The sequence below is a fragment of the Cyprinodon tularosa genome, unplaced genomic scaffold, assembly GCF_016077235.1.
Source record: "Cyprinodon tularosa strain WSP-4 unplaced genomic scaffold, ASM1607723v1 ctg105, whole genome shotgun sequence".
In the NCBI taxonomy this organism is placed as follows: Eukaryota; Metazoa; Chordata; class Actinopteri; order Cyprinodontiformes; family Cyprinodontidae; genus Cyprinodon; species Cyprinodon tularosa.
This window is the reverse complement of record NW_024037838.1, coordinates 1637972-1659220: the sequence shown is the minus strand read 5'-3', so window position 1 is coordinate 1659220 and position 21249 is coordinate 1637972. Positions and strand designations below refer to the sequence as shown.

Here is a 21249-nt window from a genome sequence, read left to right as displayed (position 1 = left end):
AATAGAAATCTAATGGTTCAGTTCAATGTTCATGTGAAAAACTATATTTTTTATTAAATGAAAATATATTTAATGAAAGATATGAGTGCAGAAAAGGACTGAGGAGGACTGAACAGTGGAATGCTTCAGAAAGAAGTGCACTACTGTTCACTATAGTAAAATAGGTGAAGGAAAAAGTAACTGAAAGAGATAAAGATTGAGATGCTGGATAGGAGGGGAGTGATTGAGACAAGGGAGGGAGAGAGGAAAGGCATCTGATAAAAGGGGATATTCACAAACACACTCACAGGCAGGGAGAGAGGGAGAACAGAAACTGTTAAAACGTCTGTTCGCTCCTTCCACTCTCAGCATCGCTCAGTTTCTGCAGGAGGCTGCAGCTCCATCCCTTCAGGATCTCTACCAGCATCACTGAGCAGATATGATCTGCACACTTCCCACTGAAGTCTCCTCACTCTCAGCCGGGATCTCTTCATTTTTTTAATGGATGACAAAAGACAAACGTAAATAAATGGATTTCTCGCAACAGAACTAATTTGAGTTCAAGAAAAGGATCTTGAGAGAGGAGGGAGAGAGATCAGACAGAACAGGGTCGCTCCAAGTCAGGTCCCTTTGTGTTTCTTGTTTGTAGGAGCAGTACTACCCCATTGTGCCTTGGATATGGGACCGTGCGTCAGTCCAGCGGGATCCGGGTCCGGTGCAGAGGGAAAAGCCTTCTCCTGATTTTTTTAAATTTTTTTTATTTGATTCTGCTTAATTTCTTTAGAGGAGGTGAGGCTGTGAGTTTTACGCGCCGGAATGATGCGTCCCAACCGCGGCTTCATCCTGCTCCTCCTCAACGGAACAGCTTGTTTGGTAAGAGAAGAGTGGGAGTGGGCAGAAAGTCACACTTTGCTTTCCACGCACCTTGCTCCGTCCTGCCCATGCATGGTGCACAGATGCACTATTAATTAAATAGCGGAAAACTTTCCAGTTCACTGCAGCTTTGCGTAATCATCTTATATATAAAGATATATATTTTTCTTTAATTTTATGCAAAAATGCGAATATTTTTCTTATCTGCTTTCTTTGAGACTGACATGCTATTATCCATGTTATTAATTAACAAAGGGCTTGAGTTTGGCCCCGGACAGCCAGGTGCGCTGATAGTCCCAGGAGGAAACTGATGCCAAGCGCCTTTTAAGCGCTTCCGTTTTTCCACCTGTCAGCTATTCTATCATTTTTAAAACTTTAAAAAATGTGGCTCATTATAAAATGATAATTATCATCTGAATATCTATTCTTTCAAATATCAAAGAGAGCGCGGAAAAAAAGACAAAACATTTATTAAAGATTTAATATTTCAAGAACGCACAATATATTTCATGACCCTAAGGACTTCGAAAACAATTTACCTGCTTTTTTTCATTATTTCATCATAATCACATCTTTTTTTTTCTTTTTTTTTATCAGCATCATTAGTGGTATTATTATTTTTATGGGGTGCAATTTTAGAATAATAACCCAAACTGCCTTAATATGATTTCAGAAGACAGCAGTAGACTGAAACTACTGTGATGGACTTTGACTAAAAACTTCCATCCTTACATAACCTGCAATCAAATTTAAATCACCCACTCCTCTTTCAAGTAGACAGATTCAAACGCAGCTTTTTAATGAGAAGACTCAGCTCATGATTCACATGAGAAAACTTAGAAAAAAAAAACATCCTTCTGTTCACAAACCCCTGGGCTGACTGCAGCCCAGTCATCATGGTGCCCTGGGAACAGACTCAACAGAAGCAAAGATGTTCAAGTGATAAAGCAGCTGTTCATTTCTGATGACCTTATGATTAACATAATGAGGTAAAATTTTGTAGCAGAGATTAAATTCAACTGCTCCTTTTCTTTTTCTTTTTTTTTTTCTTTGAGTAACATCAGGCAATAATATTTAGAGAATATAACACTTGAAAAGAAAGTTTTTGTAGCCGCCTCTGTGTTTGGAAAATGACCTCCTTATCCTGCTGCCCTTCTTCCACAGTGAAGATAACAGGCTGTGTACACTTGTTGTCTTGATTCTGAGAGTTTCTTTCATTCTTCAGAGCTGCTTCAGCCTGCTTTATCCAAAAGTCTGTGGCTAATCATAGGGAAATTGATTTCTGTGTTTTTCCTCTCCTCCTTGCCAGACCATGTATCTGAATAATATGACATCTCTTAGCAGGATATCTGGACTAAGTCATTATATGCAACATTGATAGATTAGGAAAGAATTAATATAGTAAGTAATTATTTTATTATGCGGCAGAGAAGCACTTAATAATCATACAAGACCACTCTGCATTAAATATTCCGATTTGAATTATTTTCTGTAATAATTCCCAGACAGGGCTCAGTCTCCAGGGATTTTTCAAAAACGACGTCTATTAATACAAGGTGCCACTCTGCTTGCTGTTTATATGATTAATGATGTGTTTCAAATGCTAATTCTTCATATTTGAATGGAGGTTTATGAATAATCCAAGCCATCTGAGATGTATAATTGACTGCTTGAGAAATTGTTTATTTTTGGCAGCATTTTTTGTTACTTTTCATCAGTGAAGCTCAGTAAGCTCTCTGGATTTGGATCACTGAACTAAACAACCAATGTGTGTATAGAAAGATGATAATCTGTCATAAAATGGGAAGAAGGTGGGATAATTAACAGGATTGTTCCCTTATACACTAAGCATGTATTAGAGGAGGGTTGATTTTTTTTTTACTTTACTATAAAACATATTTGGGTTTATTTTATCAGTTAAAATCTAAGTTGTTTTCTCTTAAGCTTTGGAAATAAGTAATACTTTCTATTTAATTTAAAGAATACAGGATTTAAGTTTTCAAAAAAGGAGGTGATGCAATATTCAAGCTTAACCAGGCCTATTTTTCCAGCTGTCTTTAAAGAGTGCATTAGTCAAAGCATAGGGAGAATAAAAATGCTTGCAGTTATTATCTTGATGCACTAATGTACAGGAAGAAAAACAGTCAGTATTTTGTCTGCAGATTAATGATTAAAGTTGATCATTAAACAAAAATATTTGAAGCTGAAATCTGTCTGGTTGGTTGATGCATTTCTAAAAACATAAATTTCTGAATACTTACTCTATGGTCTGGAGTTATTTATTGTTTATCCAGTTGTGTCAAAATCAAACATTTGCACTGCTTCCTTGGAAGTAACATTAATTCAAATGACATTGCAAAGACGGAGATACTGAAGCAAAACTTTACACATTGCAGAGGCTGGAAATTATATAAAGATCAGCAAAAAGAAAATGTACAGTTTAAAGTAGAAAGATTTATAAACCTGGCCAGAGATGAATACAATATTTTATACAGATAGCCTCCCCAATACAGCTTGTCTACATGTGATGGATGCACAACAAAATGTAGAGCACTCATGGATTCTGGAATGGAGAAGGTTAATTAGTTGTGCTCCTCTCGTTTTCAACAAAATGAGCATCTACCAATAGAAAAATTAAGTCCCACTCAAACAGGACATTGAACTCTTCTGCTGCTAGGGACAACGGACCATTTTAACCCGCAATCATTTCAAGATCGGCCCTTTTTGCCTTGAGATGCATTCTGCCTCCTATTCAGCGTCCCCGTTTCAAATGGTTTTAATCAAACATTTAAACATACAGAGGCCGAACATAACCTTCGTAGCCAGCTCCTTGTCCATGTTCACGGAGATGCTCCTTAACAAAGAAATGTTCTGGAAAGTAGTTTAAGGCTGCCTCTCTGTGGCCGTGAGAGTCAGAGATGCTTTATTCACAGTCTGATTGCTTTCTGTTCAGATCTGCAAAGGCCATCATGCCTGTTTGCTAAATTGCATCCCTATAACTGAATGCAGATTGTTACTATTTGTTGGCAGAATATCAGAATTCATAGATAGATAGATAGATAGATAGATAGATAGATAGATAGATAGATAGATAGATAGATAGATAGATAGATAGATAGATAGATAGATAGATAGATAGATAGATAGATAGATAGATAGATAGATAGATAGATAGATAGATAGATAGATATGGAAATATATTCTATTTTAAGTAATTCAATATCCAGTAAACACAGAACAAAAGACCTTACACATTTATCTATCACAATGTTCCATTTAAAATGAATCATCTTCAAGCTGCACCTAAAGATTTGTACAGTACAGTTGGGATGATTCCAACTGCATTAGATTCACCTCCCTGTTCTGAAATGTCACAAACTCTTAGATTTATGTTTCTCAGAAACCTCACCTCCTCATAAGGTCAGCCACCTTGTCCTTTTAATACACTAAGCAGAAAAATCATCTGAATCCTAAGATAACCAAACTGTCACTGATAACACTAATCTTGCACAGGGTCACTGCTCAGGTCCGCTATGCCTTCACTCTTGCAGTATGCATGTCAGAGCTCATGAACCTCCACTCTGCATTGTATGTCCCACACTGATGCTCAAAGGAAAAAAAAAAAAAACATTTGTGAAAGTGGCATTTCCTCTCAGAGATTCTGAACATGCCATCTCTTTGGAAGCACAATGAAACATTTATTGGGAGGAAAATCATCACAAAGTTAACTTTGTAATAAATATCATGGAGTGCTGATGTGGGATCTTCCATTGTTTTAAATAAATGTCACAGAAAATAAAAACTAAAAATCAGTTAAAGCATATAGCTGGCAAAACAGAGATAATTATAATTACACTGTTGATTTTTGCTTTAAACTACAAATCCTACAACCATCTGACAATCAGATATGACCGTGATTTGATTATATAATAATTAAACTGTATTCTAAATAAAATATGCCCTTAAAATGCTTAGATTGGAGTTATGTCTATTTTTACAGGACTACAGAATACAGAGATATGAAAAATAATATGCTGTTCAAGGCAAATGTATTGTTTGCTTTTTGTTAGAACAACCTTCTGGCAAACAAATCATTTGGAAAGTAATTATAAATGATCAATTTGTAAGGTTTAAGTTAAAGGAGTGCTGAAAATTAAGGTCACGTTTAGTTTATTGTAAACTACACATTGATGGAGTTTGCCCCATTTAAACAGGTCAACGTTTATATTAGATATGGGGAGGTCAAGAAGGGAACTTTATATGAGCTCTTTTGATGGAAGGAAGATGTAGAATATAAAAGTACACTCAAAAATTTGGAGTAGAGCTGTTATAATTCTGTTTTTTTAATGCTGGATCACAAAAAGTAATGATTAAGGCAAGGCAAGGCAAGGCAAATTTATTTGTATAGCACAATTCAGTACAAAGACAATGCAAAGTTCTTTACATGATTAAAATACAGGAAGATAAAACAGAATCAAAGCAAGTAGGAAAAAATAAAATAAAATAAAATAAAAAATGCAGAAACAAAAAAGAATATTAAAAGCAGTTGGACTAAAGAAAATATGTTTTAGTTTAACTGTTTAATTAGAACAGTCGAAGGCAATCCTAAACAAATGTGTTTTTAACTCAGGCTTTCCGCACTTTTACAGTTTTCTGGAAGTTTGTTCCAGATAAGTGGAGCATAGGAACTAAATGCTGCTTCTCCATTAAGGAAGTAATGTAATTATCAATCAGGCAATTCCTCTATAATTAGCTCTCATTAGTTATTAAGCAGAATAAGATACAGTAAAACATACAATTAAAATGTTCAACTTTTTATTCCTGTTGATACATCAACTAACAGAATGTTCTTTTTGCACCTCGTCTTGTGTTTGCTACTGGTTTGGTCCTCCTGCTTTTCTACTGCATTGGGATTTACTTATGCAAGCTTTGAATAAAAGACACCCTTTCTAACTTGAAATTCATGTTAAGTTTTTATGAGTAATTATCCTCCACATTCATCTAAACTGTAATCATATTTATTGCAAACTGTAAGTAGATAAATAAAAAACTCTTCTCTTCTTAGAATCTGCCGTCCACATATATATTCAATATCAAACTTGGTTATAGTTCCCTGGAACAGTTTTTTATTCTATCAGAAATTATTGTGTCAGCCATGGAATAGTCCCATTTAGAGTCCCTTTAGAATCGCCTCTTCTTTTCATCTAATCATTGCTTCCTCTGGGCTGTCATTGGCTACCATGGGACCTCCTTGCATTGCAAAGTTGATGATTTCCACCTTCATTTAAGAACAGACCCGAATCTCCCAGCTTATTTAGCTTCATCTACCACCCTTGCAGTCTGCTTCTAAAAACTAAAGACTCATAATAACTTTCTTTAGTTAAACCAAGGCATAGTAGTTGCTCCCTTTTATCATGTCTAGACATACAACACATGAGACTCGGACCTCATCTTCCATTTGAAAATCACATCAGTCACCAATTTAAAACTCTTTTCCTCCACCTTGAAAATCTGAATTCAAACATTAGGAATTCATGCGAAGAATATCCAGAAGATGCTACACATCAAGATCTGGGGTGCAAAAATCCTTAGGAAAATTGTCAGAGTGGAACACATTGCTTCAATTAAGAAATTCATCAGTTTTATGTCAATGCTTCTGGAACTTACAAAACCTGCTTACTCCCCCCCACTCTAACCCACTCCCCTTTTCTCTCAACACCAACCTTCTCCTTCTGTATTAACTTTGTCACGGGTAATAAAAGACCAGGTCTTCTGTTCAGTTACCCCTTTCTGTTGAAAGGGGGAGCTTCACATGTAATTTTACAAAACACTGAAAAACTTTCCTTAGTACAAGTTTTCATATTTAATATGTTTTCGCTGAAATAGGACACAGTTTTCCCCTCCTTAATAACTCTCAACATTGTAGAAAAAGTGTTAAGTGTTAATAAAAGGTATAGTGGGTGTTCATCATAAAAAATAAGTGGTCCTCCTAATTGTCAATAATTGTGGTGATATGTTTACATAAAGCCGTCCTACGTGCTTTTCAATTTTGAATTGAGAAAGCTTCCTGGAGAGGTGGCGAAACGTCTTCAAATCTTGAAAACCAAGTCCAGTGGATTTTTTTTGAATTTTTACGGGATGACTATGACCTGGATGACTGAGAACCTTCATCAGCATACGTGCTTTTCCTCATTTACACTTACAGATCGTGATGCTAACATAGTGTATAAAATTGCAAAACTTATTTTTTGTCAATTAAGCTTGTAGGAGCGACGCAAACACTAACTTTTAAACAGAGCATGCAAGAGGGGAAATGGGATTGTGCATGCTCTCGCACACGTTTAATAGGCGTTCCCTCTTGGGAGCGAGTAAAGGGGTTGTGAATGTGCATTTTTTTTAAAGTGGAGAGGGCGTATCTTTTAAAAAATTAATGAAAATCCTCCACTATACCTTTTAGCTTAGCTACTCTCTCCAGAGAACAACATCCCAAACTTTTGGTATGTTCAAAAGTTCTTAGAAGGTCAATTAGCATGAATCTAAATCCAACTCACTTGTTATGAAATAAACTAGAAACAGTTATGACTCTAACTCAAAAAATCTCTTCACAAAATATTTATAAAATAAAATGAATCAATAATAATAAGTTTGTACCAACTTAGAGTTTTTATTGTCTTCCACAGTAAACTTAGATACCTACCTCTGATTACCATTGTTAATAGTTTAATGGTAGGAAGGCCTTAATATATGTAAGTTATAAGATAATCAGGTAACTGCCACTTTTCTTCTTCAAACAGAGATGGTTTGTGAGATCCAATAAAAATGTATTGTTCATACATTTTCATTAAAACAAACACCAAGAATTCCCAGAAACAATATATAAACAAGAGGAAATAGTGAATGAGAGGGGTTGAAACACTTGCCTGGGAGGGTAAAACAGCTTGACTTATTCACAAGCGCAGCATGTGTGACCCCAGAGGGTCACTTCATCCCTCCCTCACCACCCAGTTAGACCCTCCCTCAGGCTTCCAGCCGTCCAGCTGCAGAAACACAGAGAAAACAAACTGACAGCCTTTCATAGGGAAGCAGTGAGCTTTCCTCAGACAGAAAATGTTTACAATTTATTGTGGCATTGCTCCCTGGGAGTCAAAGCAGTGGAAGTATATCCGTAGGTTGGCTCAGAGAGAGCGGATACAACGAGCAGCTTAAAGACAACCGGCTTGCAGGCTTGGGTGGAATGAGTAGGTGGGACTCCCAGGGGATCCGGATAAACATGCGTTTGACTTTCACACTGGGATGAATAAGAGGGAGCCGGAGAATCCTCATTTTAATTTCAGAGAAGTTCTGCTGAAGCTGATAATAGCAGAAATTCTGTAAAGTTTTGTGAAAATGTTATGAACCGTTATGAAGACAGTCAATATTAACTGAACTTTTCATTGTTTCAAGATCTTTTGGCAACTCAACAATATTTGAAAGGGCGATTTGAGATCAGGGGATTTGAGTTTATTGAAGGGGGAACACCAGGCTGTCAGTGGAGGTGTGAGGAGGGAAACTAAGGCTTTCTTGATGCAGCATGCTCCCAGGCACATGCTGACCTCATCTCGGCGTGACTAGAGCTGTTTCATATCACGCTACAGTAAGACCAGCAAGCGTGAGCCCATTTATATTCTCAATTCTTTGACAATCTGTAAACAGTCTGTTCTGCATGGTTGAACGTGGAGTTTGCTGTTCACCAGTACGACGGCCAGTGACGGTACACTGAATTTCAGGGTCAGAGTGGTGCACATGTCCAGAGCAGACATGCTGAGGGGACGTACAGGGGTTTTCAATTAGCCACAGGGAGGAGAAGATTTTGGCTGTGTGCAGAAATTTTGCATTGATTTTTAAAGTGAACTGAGAATGAACTTTTGCAGTGTATGGGCACTGATTTAGACAACATTTAAAGAACCAAAACATTTCCATCTACAGTAAAAGCATCACTTTAGTGTTAGTGAGGTTGAAGCACTTAAGTGAGAGTTTGGATTCCACGGGAAAAGAAAGAATGGTTGCCTCAAAAATAGAAGACACCAATCAGATATATTCAGGATTGTAAAGATTGGTTGTTGTTGTTTTTGTTTTTTTCATCTTGACATTGAAAATTATGCTAATGCTTTATTTTATATTTATTTAATTGTTTTGTTTGTGTATGTTTTGTTTATTTGAACAGCAGAAAAAATTAACTGCTTCATATTTTAGTATTTTTTGGTTCTGTTTAAGTTTTATTTTACTGTTAGATTGAGTTTAGGTTTGAAGGACCCAAATGCAGAGACAGAAGGAGAAAGAGATTAATTGTTGTGGATTTCATGCATTACACAAGGTAGCAGTAGCAAAGTCCAAAAGCAAATGCATGACCAAAAACTAGAAGCATCAGGGAAAACATAACAAGTAAAGAAACAAGGAAAAACCAGCAACAGTAACTTCAGAGGAGGAGTATATATGCCAAACAGAACAAAGACTGGAGTAATCAACTGATTGGGAGCAGGTGTAGACAGAAGAATCTAGAAGGGAGCTAGGATACTGGCAAAAGAGGAAAACAAGAAATATATAAGAACTTGAATACCACCAGGAAAACACCACAAAATGGAAATGAAACCAACGAAAACTCATAAAGAACCAAAAACTGAAAAACCGTGACACCTTTACCTTAACATGGGAATCAGTAAAAAAAAGTTCATAAGAAGTACATAAACTTTCATTGTTGGAAAACGGTTGTTTCTGTTGGTCTCTGTCTGCAAGATCTACAGCATAGAAAATGTGCAGGGCTGTATATGATATTTCAGTACAGCAAACCAGTTTGACCATGAAGCAAAGTAAATGTGCTTCAGATATTAAAGAAATTACATGATATTCCTAATTTAATTCATAAAATCACTCTGAATCTTTGTAGGAAGACTAAAAATCTTTGATATATACTATTTAAAAAGTGGATCAGTTTATTTACGCTGATTATGAAGAGCTTGCAAATTCCCAATAGATCGGACTTTCTATTTTGTTTTTAGACCAGGTTTAGTTTAACTCTCAAAGTCCATAAAACCATTAAATGGGGCCTATTTGTTTACTGTAATTTCTATGCCAGTGGCTCCGTATAGTGGCATACAAAGATCGCTCTCTGCTGGGTTATCCAGTTTTAATTTTTCTATTTTGACTTACACTCAAACCAAACAAGGATAAAACAAACAGAATAAAGACAATAGTTTGGTGTAGGCCTGAAGCAATTAATCACATTAATCATGATTAATCTATTGTTGAGGTAATTGTCGACAAATTTAGTAATCGATTAATTGTTAACTGGAGTATAGAGACTCTAAAACTTGCCTTTAGCTGACAGAGAAATTCACTTAGAGCAGTAATTATATCAAAATTATAAAAAAAATATATGTAAACATTTTGTATTTAAAATAAAAAGTTTTCATGTATATGCTCCATCCAGAACTCCACAAGGGGAAGTTTTAATTTCACCTGGTTTAATTTTGTAAAAAAAAAATCTTCTTTAAAGAACCTTTCCCTATCGAATTATTATTCGATTTATGGAAAAAATAATCAACAGATTAATTGATTTGCAAAATAAAAAAGAATGCAGCCTTAGTTTGGAGTATAGTTTTATCTGAAGAAGAATATAGGTAATAAGCGTCTTAGTATTTGCCTTAACTAATCTACATCTGTTTCTTATTTAATATAAGTGTACTATATAGCACACTAGAAGGGTTGTTTATTCGAAAAATTCTGTTACACCACTACTAAGGCTAGATTCACACCTCAGGCAAATGTGACTCAACTTAGATTTTTATTTGCTGTATGAGAACCATATGTGACCTTCTTATGGCATTCTGATCAGATAACTTCTGTTTCCCCTCCAATAAAAATTAGATTTGAGCCTTGTCTGTGTTATATACCAAAGTAGTTTACATATCAGTCAGTTTTTTTGTGTGCATATCATCATCATGAAGAATTTTACTCAACTTTAACATTATTGTCCTAAATCTCTCATTCACACAGACATGTATCTCTACAGCAGTAGTTATTAATCAGCTAACGGAAATTCTAAACAGTTTTTCTCTTATTTTTCTTACATTTCTTTATGATGTTTGGATAAGGTCATGATATCTGCTCCCTTTGCTTGACAACTTCAAAAACAATACAGATAAAATGCCATCAAATATTGGTTCTGTAGAGAGTGCACAGCTTTGTCACATCTACATTCTTTGTCTCTGTATGCGGGTTACTTTGGGGTCATGAACCATTATGCCTGAAGTCCTATTTTGCAGCAATGACTCAATAACAATTTGACCTTCAGTTTTCACTGTTTATGTGGTAACGGTGTAATTTTACTTATTTTACTTACTTATTTTATTCTTTCTTAATATATATTACATGTTATTTTGCTCTGTTCTTCTTTTGTAAACGGTTGCACTGAAAGAAAATAATTTCCCAAGAGATTAAGTAATTCTAATTCTGATTCTGTTGCAGAGATGGCAAAAGTACTCACTTTCCGTACTTGAGTAAAAGTACAGATACTTGTGTTAAAAAATACTCTGGTAAAAGTGGAAGTACTGATTAAACTTCTTTACTCAAGTAAAAGTAACAAAGTACAGGCTTGTAAATTTACTTAAAGTATAAAAGTAAAAGTAGAAACCACTTTTTTCATGCCGTTGCCTACATTTTAAATGGATGTCTGCCAATAGGACTAGATCTCCGTTGTGTTCATTTTCAATCATCTCGTCGTCCATACTACTATGCTAACGCCACCGCCACCAAGCTGCAATGATTTGCCGCGAATGAATACCGCCGAATCTGTCGATTCATCTTGTAGTGGTGCGTCAAATGCAACGCAGATTCCCATCCAATTAGATTGAATTTGGTATTGATGACGTGAAAAATAATAACGGTAACTCCATTAAAATGATTCAAAACTAAAGTAACGAGCCAATTTTTTAAAATGTAAGGAGTAGAAAGTACAGATATTTGTGTAAAAATGTAAGGAGTAGAAGTAAAAAGTCGCCATAAAAATAAGTAGTAAAGTAAAGTAAAAATGTCAGAAAAATCTACTTGAGTACAGTAACGAAGTATTTGTACTTCGTTACTTCCCATCTCTGTTCTGTTGTGGCGGCAACAAAACAAAAAAAAGATGGCGCCATGCGGGGAGACGAAGTTACATGACCAACAGGGAGTGAAAAGTAGTGGGCATCTGTGCAAACAGTCATTTAACTGAGTTCTCTATAAAGTCCATTATATAGTCCCCACTCTAGTGATTGAGGGATTTAAGGGTTAGGGCAGACATTCGGACACAGCCATTGTATTATTGCAACACCCCTTCCTATACTCACCCTTAGTGCCAGTCATACCTTAAGACTTTGTTGGGTAATTAAAACTGTATAGAAAAATCTGTGTAGATATGAAGCCCATAGATGCTTACTTTGGCACTTTTGTAACTAAAAATCGGTGCTTACAAGTTTTGTCTGTTACAATGTCACTTCTTAAATTATTTAAAGGCGATATAAGCAAAATGTTAACTAGCCAGGGCTGTTGAGCACTGACTGTATACCAAAACAGGATGTACTGCATGCAGAAAACAATCAATTATTGCTTATCGACTTTTACTTAAGGCTAGTTTTTTACCTGCTCAAAAAAAAGTCTCCATCAGTCAGTCCTGTCTCTAAACCTAAGAAAAAACTCAAAAGGGACTATGTTAAGCCTAAAGCATTTCCTTATATACGTATTGCTCACTGTAATAGCTTTCACTACTTTACAACACATAGTGTGTCATATACACACACAGGATCTGGTGGGCCCTTTGAGATGGACCTATTTTAAAAAGAAATATTGTAAGGTTTTGAATTCAGACGATGTTTTGCCACATTACCTTAAAAAATTTATAAATAAATGCAGTCAAAATATTTTTTACTTTTTTCTATTGTACGATATATATATTTGTTTTTGTTTTAAACAATAAACCATATACGTATCTTACAAAGAAAGCATTCTGCTCTCTGAAAAAGTGAGTGACCTTTCACAGGGCTCATCAGACGCAGGTTTTTGCTTCTGGAGATACAGACAAATGAAAACCAAGACAAACAATCTTAAAAACTGCTTATGCACAGAAGTATTTATGGCCTTAAACTCACATTAAAACTACTTTCTGATTTGTATGACATTTATTTTTCTTTTTGTTTGTGCCAAGTACTGATTCAGCAGCACATTTGATTTTTGTTGTATCTTGCAAAAGTTACAAAAACTATAAAACTTTAACTTATCTTATTACCGTATTTTAGATGAGAATACTCAAGAACAGAGCATAAGATCTCACAATTTTAAAACCTAAGTACCTTTTCTCATGACATCTGTGCTAGTTATTATTATTACCCAAATATATCATAGTTAATGCTTTAAGTTGACATGTGTGATGCTTTTATTTTAAAGAAGGAAAGGAATTCTAATCTAGCCATTCTAGCCATTCTCAACCTTGGGTTTCCAACCCCAGATGATTTCTTGGGGCAGCCAAATCATTTTGGGAGAATATAAATGTACAAAGTTAATATACTGTAGGTTCTGATTGTACATTAGAAGTAGAGGTGAGTATTGGCATGAGTGTTGCGATTCGATACATGTTGCGATACTTGGGTCACGATACGATATTATCACGATATTGCAGTATCAGTATATATTACCATATTTTCCCCAGCTATCAAAATCAAATGATGAGATAAAACAGCAAGTGCTGTATATTTTCATCAGAAAATATTGATTAGGTATTATTATCCATGTTGTTTGGGGTTTTCTTCCACTGTGACTGCCTCAAATACAGATTTGGTGCTGCACGCACAGTTAAAGGGCTCCACAGCGCTTTCTGCCAGAGTGGTGGTGCAGAGGTAGCCCATTTTCCCATCAATGTTTTATGTAACCATTTTTTTTTTTTTTAAATCGATACTAAGAAGTGAAAGATCGATATTATATTGGGCAGCTGAATATCACGATATATCGCCAAAACGATTATTTCCCACACCCCTAATTAGAAGGGCGGCGTTCTGTTGGTCTCAAATAGGCATTCTATTAAAACCAGTTACTGGCGGCCATAACTTGGCTTTACCAAACTGACTGCAACCAACCTTTCCCATGAAGGTCACAGCATTTAAGAGAAAGCTGGGGTGGTGGGTCGTGCGAATGGAAATGTTGAAATGTTTCCAGCTTTAGAACTTTATGGAGAGTCATGGCAACTATTCAAACTATGAAATTATTGCCTCTCAACTTACCTCACCTGCTTGAAAGTTTCTATAACTATTCACCAAATTATGACAGGCCAGAGAAGTACAACTGGATATGCCAGCCTATCACCAGCTTCACCACGTTATCAGTCATCAGAGCTGCAGAACGCCCTATTCGATCTCTCTTCTCATCACAAATTACTAATTGCTAGTTTCTGTGCAGAAATTTGACGAATAACAACCGAGTACACAGGACCTTTAAAAGCTGCAACTGATGTGTTGTTTCCATTTGCATCCACATATCTGAGCGAAAAGACCTTTTCTGCACTGAAATACATAAGAAACAACTACAGAGCATAACTCCTAAGTGTTGAGAGTGATTTCTGTGTGGGCGATTCTTACCTGAAGCCAAAAAGCTGGTCTGTTCAATGTGACACAGCCGTCACGCTCAATAGTTGCAGAAAAACATCTCCGCTTTTGACCAAAAAGTTATTTTTCATTTTAACTCAGAAACAGATGATTAAAATTAGACATGGGCTGTTTTCTGCTGTTATTTGTTCAAATGATAACAGCAAAAGCTTTTATCATTTTATTTCATTAAAAGTAAATAAAGTTTGCGTTTTTTTACAATTTAAATGCAAAATGATGGGATGTAGCAACCATTGTCGGTCTGTTCGAAAAGTTAGCCTCTTTATGCTGCTTGATGTTTTTCAAAAAATCCAATTGTGTTTCAAAGTAAGATAATAAAGAGAATAAGAGGTGAAATGAGTTTGTACGGTAAGTGCTTCTCTGATAATAATATTGATCAGGCATTGGACAGCATTGCATGTTAAATCTCAAAAAGGTTGAGAATCACTGCTCTAATCAACCTAGCTGACAATACTAACACTGAAGATCCGACTAATTTTAAATAGTTTTGAGGCATTTAGGAAGTAATAAAAATAAATATTTGTAGATACAGAAAAGATATGGACAATTTTTAAGTCCTGTAAGATTTCCATGAATGGCTAATTAGTACCAGATACTGGTGCTAAAGTTAACAAAGGCTTCTAGGTCGCTCATCTGAGCTATCCTAAAGGACTATTTTATGTTTTTAAGAATCTGAAATGATTATGAAAAATTTAGATTAATTAATCCTATAGTCCATTAAAATTCAGATTTTCAACACTGTGTGGTAAGAACCCCTTAAAGTAATACTCCTTATTATTCATTTGCACTAGCCAAATATTCTACACCAACAGATTATTTAATCACAGTTTGTGATTTGTGAAGCTGTAACTTGTTTGTAAGAGAGTGGATGTTTTGTTTCCTTTTCTATCTTTGTTATTATTGTGAACCCATTAAGGAATATTACTTCCTGAATTTAATATATTATTACACCTCTTTATAGGATTGTAATTAATGGTTATTTTCATTTCGGAATATGGCCCGCACTCTGCAGTAAAGAGTTGGTGCAAAAGCATTCCCTGCTGCCACTCTCCATCCTCCTTACACTGCCAACCTGTCGATATTATATAATTTAAAAATTTGATAGGCAATTCCAAGCCCAGCTTCACTCCGAGCAAAAAAAATGAACTTGGTTCCCAGAGGAAAAACTCACCAACTCAGCCTGTGCAGAAGGAGCCAGGTGAAAGGTTTGAGGATGCATAAAGGCTGGATGGATCGGGGGAAGGGGTTTCAAATAAAAAGATTCAGTGTGGTGAGTTAGTCACCCAAGGCAGACCTTAAGCTCCCATGACCCCTAAGAAGCTGGAGTAAATTATTCATTGAGAGTCAAATGGCTTGTTTCTAGTGAAATTACCTTTTTCTCCCACTTCTCTTTTCAGTTCTAAGCCAGAAGAATAATTAGGCCACTTCAATTTTCCGACTTTAATCATCTAACAGAGAAATCACCTGCAGGGAGCATATTACATCTGGAGAGGGGTGAGTGGTGAAAAAGGAGTGGAGGAAAAATATAACATCAATAGAAACAAAAATCATACCAATTTAGACCTTAATGATAAATTAATGTAATTTAAAAGATGACTGCTCTGCAGTCATAGAAAAGCAAAGTGGTGCCTAAACATATCAGCTCCCCTCAACAAGTTTAAGCTTTTGTTGTGCATTTATAAGTCATAACCTTACTACTAGTGTTGTTTTTCAATGAGAGAAAAAAAGATAAAACAAGTAGAAGCACTGAAACAAAAGATGCTATCATGAGGGATGGGAATAAAGTCTTTACTATGTATATTTAGATTGCAAAAGAAAGCTGTCAGCATTAAACCTTTATTCTCACATATTTACTTTTATTATAATGCATTTTATAAATAAGGGTAACATTATCCTGATGCCAAATATCCCATCTTCTTTTTGCTCTGACTTTCTTCACTGGGGATGCAGGGATGCATCGTGCTCTTGAGCTGCTACATGTAAACGCTCCACTTTGATCACCAGCTAGTCACCAGCTTTGTCTGTCTGTCACTTGGTGCTCAGCAGACAGGGTGAGAAACAGCAACATGCTGTGATCAAACACATAACGTCTGTAGAGTTAAACCCAAACAGCTAAAACTACACTAAGGAGAACAGAAAAACTGTGCTTAACTTTTCTGCAGTTTTCTTTTGACAGATAACATTTGTGAATTGTCTGTACTCATGTTCATTCAGATTATAAAATCAGCTACTTTATTATAAATAATTTCAGTATGCCTTAGCTCTTTGCTTTAAAATCAAAATACCTTATGTGATGCCAATTTTACTTTCAAATAAAAGCTGATCAAATTAACCATTACCAAAATAAAAAATATATATATATTAAGCAGACAGCCAATCCACCAGGATTCCACCTGCTGTACAACCAACACATTTAAAATCCTTTTAGTCAACATCAGTGGTAAGAAAGGAAGTACACTCCTAACTCTGGACTGTACTTAACTGAACATTGTCCCACGTATATCCAGTAACAATGAAAAAGTGATTTAGAAAACATTTCTAGTTACTTTATAGACACATTACAAATCTTATTGTGTATTTAGACAAAACACAGAGTCCGCTGTTATTTCTGCCAGCAGCGTGTGGAATTCACCGCTCTGTATTTAAGATCCACAACATTTACAACCTGGACCACGTCATCAAATAGGAGGAGCTTTAGCTGCATGACGTCTGGTACCCAACTGATGAAAAAAAAAAAAAAACATTAAAAAAAGATCATATGTGCTGCTGTTGTTGCAGAGATATTAAAGATATTTTTAAGAATATTCTTTTAAAATTCCCTTTTCGTTTATATTTCAATCCATTTTTTCATCAGTGTGCGAGACGGGAGGTAATTCTCGGTAGGCAGGTGTTTCTCAGCACAACACCGGTAAGGGAAAATGTGGACGGAAGTGTAGAACGGCCTTACGTAAACATATCACCAGGATAATTGACAATTAGGAGGACCTCTTATTTTGATGATCCACCCGGAAAAAGAAAATCCACTATACCTTTAAGAATCACTTTTAATTATGGCTCAACCTCCCAGCAGACATTAGTGCTATGCTCGTTTTCTGATATAAAGTTACTGCGTTACATCACATCTCATTTCTGTGCTGGTATTGAATATAACATGGAATGATGGTTTAATAATCAGTAAACTACCAGCCTCCCAGAACTATTGCTTTGGACCTGCTGTTACCTATGGCAACCCTATATCATTCCCTGTTGAGGTCTCGCTTTTTACAATAAAATCACAGGTGAAACTTAAAATCACAAACTGCTGCTATATTGTTCTCTATGCACAACTAATAAATCACCGGGGGAGAGCATCAATTTTTAAAAAATCTGCAAAAGCACTGAAAAAGAGTTAACTTTGGTTCATCCAGAGCTGCATCTGAATGACTGTCAGATTCGATACTTCCTTGTAAATGTGCCCTCGCAGAAAGCACCAATGCTGGGCAGTCGGCAGTGACAGACTGGTATCTGTGCTGGAGGTAAGGGAGCCAGCTAAACCCATATTGAGAGCATTCCTTATTTTTACCTTTGTTAACATAATTTTCTCCTTCTTTTGAAGTGAAAAAAGCTTCACCTACAACGAGTTCCTGATTGGTTGTCATGTCGTGATTTCATAGAAAAGCTCAGCTCATTTCAACTTCAGCGATAACCGCTCCACTCTCTCCATATGGTGCAGCTGACAATACCTCAGTTCTATCTAGTAACACGAGGTGAGAGCGGAGCACTGACCGCCCTCACCATGTCAGATTCACCACCGGCTGCTTCCCTGCCTATTCACTGCGCTGTTCGTATAGGAATTCAATATGAATCCACTGCACTCACCTCAGACCAAATGCACCATTAGAAATCCTCCTTGTTTATAAACCTTTCAGAATGCTGAATATTCACACTTAATTTCATATATATGCCTCGATCGTGTTAAGGTGGAAATGCTTTACATCTAAGAGGTTATATCTTCTTGAACCATTCTTTGGAGTTGCCCATTTGGATGTGGATCTGGTGACTGTGGAGGCCTTTCAACCCTAGAAACTACTTGCGACATAAATCAGTTTAGGATGATTTCTACTTTTTGAAATGATGCATTAGCCAGAAGAAGCTCTCTTGGGAGCTTTTAACTGTCCCAAATAGATGGACATGTTCAGGAACGTTATTCAGTAAAGCTTGGGCAATCCAACAATGCTCAGCTGATACTTAGTGTGAGAAAAAAAAGATATTTCACATGCTTTTTCTCAATTATTTTCCTGAGATCACTAGGAACAAATACTTTACATAACACTTTCCAATTTATATCTATTCAATGATTATAAAACATAATGGTAGGTTTAGCAGAATTTAATATTACTCAGATAGAAAAAAGACATCATGCTGTTTGTAAATGAGGAGACATCACAGGCTCCAGCCAAATCCAGTTAATAGACAGTGTTCAGGACCAAGGACAATTATTTAATTTCCCAACCTTTATTATGTTCATAATAAGGATGATTACTTTTTATCCTGACAGAAGAAATGTCATAATTAGATAATCGGATTTAGAAAGTTTTAGCCTTAAAACTCAACAGGTAAGTAATATTAGAGTTAAGCAAAAACATATAAGGATGACAGAAAATAATCCTAACATAATTTGCGGTCTCGCCTTGTTGTTTCTCATTCCGTGATTTTAGGAGTGGTGATTTGAGTCTAATGTTGGATTTCTACTATTTTCTATCAAGTCTGTGTATTCTTTGACCTCTGACATACCCAACACCTTTTCACCCAACAACAGATTTTCTCTGTTTCCCATTTATCTCTGCAAACCAGTTAGATGATTTGGGCTGAAACTAGCAGTTAAATCATCACTTTCTGAGATATTCTTTAAAAAAGTCCTTTTGCGAGCAACAACAGCGCCACATTCAAGGTTAAATTCTCCCCCTTTGATCTTGTCTTATTCTGTTTACATGTTAGTAACTCATCAGCCCCACATCTAGATACAAATATGCACTGACTAGTTGTAATGTGAATTGCCGATTCATTATTTATCTATACAATAGATTGATACGGTGAACTTAATGAACTGGTAGGTAAGTGAATATTAGCGGGGATTTGTATGTAATTTGTATGACTATAGTCCTGGTTCAAACATATAAGTAGTTAAGGCAATAACAGCAGGAATTACGTTTGTGCGTAATGAACCTCCAATTAAATATATCTACACATAAATCAAAATCATTATCTGTAAGTACATTTTGTTTTTTAATTAAGATCTCTTAGGAAATCCCATTTGCTGGGTGTGAAATACGAATGGTGTAAAAAGTTCTTCTCAAAAGCATTTTGTCTGCCTGTCAACAGATTTTGAACAACAATAGTAAATCAAACTTTTGTATGTCAATTTTTTATTTTTAAATATCAGAACAAAAACTCTCAGAAATTGTCTGGTATGAGAAGGCAAGGGAAGTTTATTTGTATAGAACAATTCAGGACAGAAACAATTCAAAGTGCTTTACATGAGATTAATAGGTAATTGTAAGGAAAATAAAAGCCAGTAAAGACAAAAACTGATAAAAGCAGGTAAAACAAACAAAACAGTTTGACTGCTAAGTTAAACCAATGACACCTCAGTTAACAATTTAACCTCAGAGCTGTTCTTAACAAATAGTTTTTTTTGACTCAGGCTTTCGGTACTTTTACAGTCTACTGGGAGTTTTATTCCAGATAATCGGAGCATAGGAACTAAATGTTGCTTCTGTATAAGAGTAAAAATAAATGAGAAGTTTCTAAAAAGTTTGCTAGCCCTAACGTCTTTAACCACAGTCCTCAGAACAAACTAGATTTTAAGTTTTTTCCCTGCCTCCAAACCTCTGATTTAACTAAAAGGCTTTTTAACAGGCTTCCTCAGCTCTTGGTGACTGCTAAGGAAGTGATGCAATCATTTGATTTAGGCATGCTGGAAGAAAGAGAGTTCCAACACATGCAGGGTCCTGAGAACCAGGGTTGAAGACCCCTGAGCCTGTTAATCAATTAATGAGAAAATATCTATGCACAAGTCCCTTTACAGGTATAACAGCGAGGGTACCTCCAGGTGTTTGCCCTCACAGGGGAACCACAAACTTGAATTCTAAAGAATCTTCATGTGTTCATGTGTGCTGTTACTTGCAACACAGCATTACTATCTGTAGCTGAGTTTCCCTAAAAGTTTGACAGGAATGACAAACATCTTTCCAGAATTTAGTTTTCAAAATTTCTACAATATGCACAAAAATGATTGTAATCAAGCTCTGCTTCCACACACCACTTGCCAAAAGCCCCTGGACAAATGTGTGCATTTAGTTTAAAAATACTCTGCATGCACTAATAGATGGGCATGAGCTGATACTGCCAACCTAGTTAAACTTGTGGGACATCTTGGAAATCTTTCTTGTATTCCAGGGACTCACAGGGAGCCACAGAGAATAAACAAATATATATATATATATATATATATATATATATATATATATATATATATATATATAATAAACAGACTTGGTTATTAAAAGGCTTAAAAGATAAGGTGCTGCCCTAGCGGTGTTAAACAAGAAGATGAAATATCTTAAGCAAAATCTTATAGCAACCCAATTGGCTGGGAGCTACCTCACATTTAACCAAACATTAAAGTCACATGACTGCAGTCAGGGTTGTGAGGCTGAGTGCAAAATCGTTGGAGATTAGACTGGGTAGCAGG

At 35.8% G+C, this 21249-nt stretch overlaps 1 protein-coding gene across 2 annotated transcripts in view; it reads left to right on the top strand.

Moving 5' to 3' along the window:
* The first annotated feature begins 277 nt into the window (after positions 1–277).
* The window catches only part of LOC119783496 (neurexophilin-1-like), a 29940-nt gene continuing 8968 nt past the window's right edge, over positions 278–21249 (top strand). The window contains exons 1-2 of one of the 2 annotated variants that reach the window (XM_038285055.1): positions 278–500; positions 629–852. In XM_038285055.1, the coding sequence (XP_038140983.1) occupies positions 796–852 (57 nt within the window). In that variant the 5' untranslated portion in view covers positions 278–500; positions 629–795. The remainder of the gene's footprint in view (positions 501–628; positions 853–21249) is intronic. The other variant, XM_038285064.1, reaches the window with a different exon arrangement.